The sequence below is a fragment of the Phytophthora parasitica genome (assembly GCF_000247585.1).
Source record: "Phytophthora parasitica INRA-310 unplaced genomic scaffold supercont2.66, whole genome shotgun sequence".
Taxonomy (NCBI): domain Eukaryota; phylum Oomycota; class Peronosporomycetes; order Peronosporales; family Peronosporaceae; genus Phytophthora; species Phytophthora nicotianae.
Genome location: NW_008649052.1, coordinates 152903 through 158880, shown reverse-complemented (window position 1 = coordinate 158880; position 5978 = coordinate 152903). Strand labels below are relative to the sequence as shown.

The 5978-nt window shown below is 47.4% G+C and overlaps 2 protein-coding genes across 2 annotated transcripts in view; one reads left to right on the top strand and one right to left on the bottom strand.

The window, feature by feature from the left end:
• PPTG_24068 (hypothetical protein) overlaps positions 1-1369 on the top strand; it is a gene marked incomplete at its 5' end in the record, with an annotated part of 4625 nt that extends 3256 nt beyond the window's left edge. The window contains one exon of the mRNA XM_008915007.1: positions 10-1369. Within this exon, the coding sequence (XP_008913255.1) occupies positions 10-1226 (1217 nt within the window). The 3' untranslated portion in view covers positions 1227-1369. The remainder of the gene's footprint in view (positions 1-9) is intronic.
• Positions 1370-4329: 2960 nt separating this feature from the next.
• On the bottom strand, positions 4330-5701 carry PPTG_17363 (hypothetical protein; the record flags this gene model as incomplete). The annotated part of the gene is made up of 6 exons (XM_008915006.1): positions 4330-4712; positions 4787-4960; positions 5038-5124; positions 5216-5392; positions 5455-5542; positions 5621-5701. 6 exons carry the CDS (start codon positions 5699-5701, stop codon positions 4330-4332), a joined length of 990 nt encoding a protein of 329 aa, XP_008913254.1.
• Positions 5702-5978: the final 277 nt, after the last annotated feature.

Below are 5978 nucleotides of genomic sequence, written 5' to 3'. Positions count from 1 at the left end.
AGAAATTAGTGGAATACGGAGCGTGTATTGACGCAGTGGATGAAGATGGCAACACGCCATTAATCACTGCGGCTGAGAACGGTCCTATTGAAATCGTGGAGTTTTTGTTCCAACATGGAGCGTCTATCACAGATACCAACAACGCTGGTGGGAATCCAATTCAGGGTGCTGCTCTGAATGGACATCTCGATATTATCCGTCTTCTTCTTGATCGTGGCGCATCCCTCGACGCAGTGGATGATAACGGCTACAATCTGTTGATCTTAGCGGCTGGAAATGGACATCTCGATGTGGTATCATTCCTCATCGACAACGGTATCTCAGTCGAATTTTTCAATAATTCTGGTGAGAATCCGTTAATGAAAGCCTGTGAAGGGGGTCACAGTGACGTAGTATCGTTCCTTCTGGAGAAGGGGGCAGTTGTGAATAAACAGAGCTCAAGTGGATCTACAGCTCTTCATTTCTCCTGTCAGAATGGACACGTTGACGTTGTGAAAATACTACTTGAACATGATGCACCCGTGGATTCAGTGGATGAAGACGGCGATACACCACTGATTCTTGCTGCTGTAAATGGTCACACTGATTGTGTAAATCGGTTGCTTGATAACGGAGCGAGTATTGAGTTCACCAATAACAACGAATGGAACCCTCTTCATAGTGCTGCTGGCGAAGGCCACGTGAGTGTAGTCGCCTTGCTTGTGAAGGAAGGGGCCAACATTAACGCGCAATGTCCACACGGGTCGTATGCGTTACTCGTAGCGTCGGAATATGGTTTCTCAGATACTGTGGCGTTTCTTCTTGAGCATGGGGCGTCTATTGATGCGATTGATGGAGACGGTGACAATGCCCTACTGCTTGCAGCGAAATCAGGGCTCGATGAAGCGGTAAAGACTTTGATCGAAAAGGGATTATCAGTGGATTTTACCAATAATGAGGGCAAAAGCGCTCTACTGAATGCTGCGATGGAGGGGCATGTTGATGTGGTTTCGGTGCTTCTAGATGCCGGAGCAAACATTGATCAACGAGGACCAAACGGAACAACTGCACTGCTTGGCGCTTGCAAGAATGGTCATCTCGGCGTTGTTCAGGTTTTAGTCGAGAACGGGGCAGCCACTGACGTCAGAGACGAAGAGGGGATGGATTGCATTGCTACTGCTCGTGCACACGGTCAAGAAGACGTGGTCGACTTCTTGTCGTCGTCGAAAGAGACACCTGTTAGCTGACAATGTAGTTTATTTGATTCACAGAACCAACTCGTCTCAACGGAGCCATAGTTCTTAACATTGCTACCAGGAAGAACCATCTCTCAGTGGTTGAGCTGTTTCTCAAGCAATTTGTGGAATATTGAAATTTCCGTACCATGTCCTAGAAAAAATGTGATCTTATGTTTGTGTTTCTTCTTCTTCTTTGTCCTTTCAAAATGGGTGCCTTCCAAACATCCATGAGCACTTCGACTTATCTGCAGTAGCTATGGCAGGTATAATCCCCCCTCCCCTTCCTCCAGCGCGAAGCGTTTTGGTTCGCACCATCTCGCCTATACCTTTACTCATTAATTCCTTCAACCTGGAAGATTTTTGTTGCCTTTTTCTAGCCTACGCTGTATATACGTGGTACGTTTATATGGGTTTCAGTATACCCTAGGGGAACGGAGTCGGATGGGACGTGCGAGAGTCCGTACCAGTAGGGGTTGGTTGTTGCTTTTGCTGTATATACACCCGTGCATAGGAGCCTCTAGCCGGTATAACTACAGCTCCACATGAGCTATGCACGCTGTTACAGCTGTGCTAAAAACGGTGTGTTGCCCACTCGACCGATTATGTTGCATGGACCAAGCCTCTTACCAGTCGGCTGGGGCGAGAGCCGCGGATCTGTAGAGAAATTTATCTCTAAAACTCGAGAAAGCGTGCATTAGATAGGCTACTGATATAGCTATACTCTGCGCAAGTAAAGATAAATCGTCCATTGAGCAATCAATGATGACGATATACGTATCTAGCCAATCAGACCTAGCAAGGTCTTGGATGGCCTGGCTACTGCTTGTCATCAACTAAGTGTGAGAGATTGAGCTCTTTGAACAGGCCACTCCCCACAGATGACAGGTGTCTCTTTTGAAAGCTTCTTTCATAAACAAAACGTATAGCTCAAAGACGAAACACGAAGTTTATTCACCAATGCATTACTACTCAAACTTACTTGGAATCTTCATCAGCATCGGAGTTTTCAGAGTCTTCCGATTCGGCAGAGCCTACGCGTCGACGCTTGGCTGGCGACTTCCCTGGAGAACCCGCCGTCCTCGGAGCACGCACGCGGATCTTGGTCTTCATGGCCTCTGAAATCTCTTTACCGTTCTTGTACACCTTGTGCCAAATATCCCAGCAACTCGTCATTTTGTTAGACTCCAGCCACTTCGGCTTGACGCTCAAGTAAATCGGCCCCACAAAGTCACAGTTGTCGCAGAAGTAGTCCAGACTCATAACATTATTTCCATGCTACTTTTAATCGCAACAAGTTATAATTCCAGCTCCAGCAAAACAATGGAAACCCCATCGACGAGACTAGCGAATACTATCTCCGCTTCGATGATATGCCAAATTATACCATCTCATATCTCGCTTGCCTTCCGTTCTCATGGTACACACCTTGCAGTTCTTCTGTACCCTCTTCCGCTGTCCCGAGTGGTCGCGCCAGTCGTCGTTCTGCTTTGGGCTGTGGCTGGTACTCTCTGTGTCGGGAAAGACTTCCTCTTCCCCGGGTATGTCTTCATCTGTATATTCAGGTTAGCTTCACTGTATATACATTGTAAGTGATACATCATAGAGACTTACCAGGTAGGAAGGTGTTTTCTTCGTACATGTCGTCCTCACTGAGACCAATAAGCTGCTGATGCAGTTTACACATGTACTGTACATGCGTCATCGCCTTCGTCTTCTTCATCTTGCAGTACGCGCGATGCACAATGAACCCGTTCGTGATGGCCAGATCGACAAGCCCCAGGAACAACGACTTGTAGTACTTGCGGTAAGTGATCGATCTCTGGACAGAGTAGCGTTGGAGGCGGAGTTGATCATGAACGTCACCTCCGCCCATGAAGCGATGATAGTCCTTGATCACCTTCGGGCAGGCAATCTCGTTCTGTTGACCAGTCTTCTCCCTCCGAGCCACTCTATCCAGCGAAAGATTTCCACCGACTGATACAGGCTTGCTGTCCCACCAGCAAATAGCGGCCATGTTGTTCACGTGTTTAGAGCGCGCAAACGTGACAGAGCCGCGTGGAATATTCTTGGGTCTTGTTTTCATCTTCGTCACCACGGCCTTGCAAAATCCTCGGCGGTTCGTCATTATAGTGCCAATTGTATAGAAACCAATGATCAGTAACTGCACCGCCAGAACGATAGAGGTGTAAAAGCGATCAACCACTACGAGTCGCATGGCCTTGTCAGCAGGCTTGTCACCAAACACCGCCTTCAAGTTGCGCACAACCGCAGCAGGACCCGATTTCATGTCCACAACGCCAGACTCCGCAATGTGTTGCTTTTGCCCACAGTAAACTTCAAATCTATCAAAATCAAGAAGTTGTATATACAGTATAAGTAATTTAGATAATACAGCACATGACAGTGGCACTTTTACCGAATGCAATAAGCAGAGCGCGCACAGCAAAGCATAAAAAGCTTTGTCCCCCACTTGTGCGGCTTATCTTTCATATACATTCGAGTACGGTTGTAGGACGACCGGGACGGAAGCATGGCTTCATCAAAAGATAATTCCGCAGGAGGGATGTATGAATTCACGAAAGTCTGCTGCAAAACGTTCACTACAGATCGGATTTTCCAAGCACGGTCAGTCTTGGCACGTGGGTCTTGGTTGCTGTTGAAGTGAAGGTTTTGACTGATGTCAAGAAACCGGTCTCGAGCCAAGAATTGCTCAAAACATTCCCCTTGAAATTGCACCGACGTCATCTTGCCGCCAATGGTTTGCTAATTTCTCGCGATTGAGCATGACCGTCCGAGCGACGAGAAGTCCAATGTACACGCAGATTTCATGCGGTAAAACGGGCTTCACTGACAGAAAATCTTGTCGTATATCACGGCGAGTCTTCGTCTTCTTGGTTGGCGTCACAACTTTCCCCGCTGCCCTGGCGCGGTGTTCCAAAGCTTCCTTTTTTTTGAAAATGCTCGTCCACCCTCTTGTCAAGCTGCTCATGCATGTAGAAATTGCTGCACTCGGAGATATGCTGCCACATCGACACCGGCATGAAGAGGAAAAATAGAGCTATTGGTTAACCACCCCTTTTGAGCGCCGCTTCAGTGGGTCCGTGTTGAGCGTTCAGGAGATCAGGATATTCATCATCATCTGAAACCGGAGTGTACGGCGTCTGTAGAAATTCTTCCACGTCAGGACTTTCCGTTCATGCCATCCAGTAGTTGCTAGTTCCTTCAAGGCAGGACCGAGAATTTCACCAGCAAGAACCTTGTCTTCACCACCCAATTTTCCCAAGAAATGATCTGCAAAGTGGCGTTCTTCGGTTGAGAAGACATCGTCATCATCCTCATCAATAGTGTCCGACACAGATGCTTCGGAGTCACTCTTGTCCAGATCATTCAGGTCACCTTCCTCGGATTCATCACCCGAATCCAGTACTTGGTAGTTGCGCTCGTCGTCGTGATACGTATTCGCATCATCCGTATCATTTCCGGATAAATCAATCACTAATGCATACAAATACAGCATACGATACAGGTTAGTCATATCATGTATATACAGCATAAACAGGTTAACGTACGTTCAGTGATGTCTGGACCAGCTTTGCTTTCCTCGTCGCATACTAATGAATCTACTATCTCCGGTTCCTTGGCACCCGCGCTCGTGAGATTTCTTTTCTTCTTTTTCATCGGCGTCTTCGTGAGTGTCACCTCGGTAGTGGTAACAGTGGTAGTAGATTGGTGTACGTTAGATTCTGCAGAATACAGCATACATTATACAGATTAGCAGAACTTCAGACTGAATATGGAAAAATATATGAGTACAACATACCGTCTGGAGACTGGGAAGTTGGCGGCGTATGGGCTTGTTGTGTACACGCCTCGGAAGCACGAGGAATAGGCACACTTGGAGTCGTATCTATACCATACAGCATAACAAAGCGTGATATACATGTTAACTCATACAGATTAATATATGCTCGGTAAATTGAAACCAAACGGACGCTTACCTGCAGGGGTATCAGAAGTTGTAGACTGGGATCCAGTCGTCCGCACGGGTGACTTGGGCGACGACTTCCTCATTGGTGACTTGGACGACGATCTCGAAGGGCGTTCTGCTGGAGTTTTTTTGGCGGCTTCGGTAGCTGCTGTGGCGCGGACTCGGTCAATAGCTTGCTGCCGGACCACTGTACATGCGATACATGTCATAAGAACTGAGATAACACATTAACATATACCAATGCCTTACTTTCTGTAGCGTGGTCCACCACAGCTTGCTCTCCGAGGACGAAGTCGATCCCAACAGTGCCGTTAGCATTACCCCCAGGCAAGATGTACTTCCATCGCGTTTCAATCCCGCGAGAAGGGGGTGACTTGGAGGTCCATCCTAGCTTCTTGAATTCAGGCTATATGACCCGGAAGTGCTTCGTGCCGCGCTCAGCTTCCGGCAGCGCTGCGACATCCTTACGCGGCGCGCTACCGCGCGTCCCAACCATCGCTTTGCTTCTCTCGGCGAAAAATCTCAACTGACTGGTCCGAGTGATTTGTAGTCGATATTTTATTTAATGATTGCTCCAACTGTCAAAGTACACACTCAAATATCGAGAAAATGGAGAGTGGTATTTCAAACCCCTACCCACTGAAGAAAGGCGATTCGGATCTTTTCTTGCTTCAAACCGTTTTATAAAAATTTGTATACCGAAGGATGTGCAAACTCCACGACCATAGTGAAAGCAAGTTTATATTTGCTTATGCTGTATATACAGCATAAGC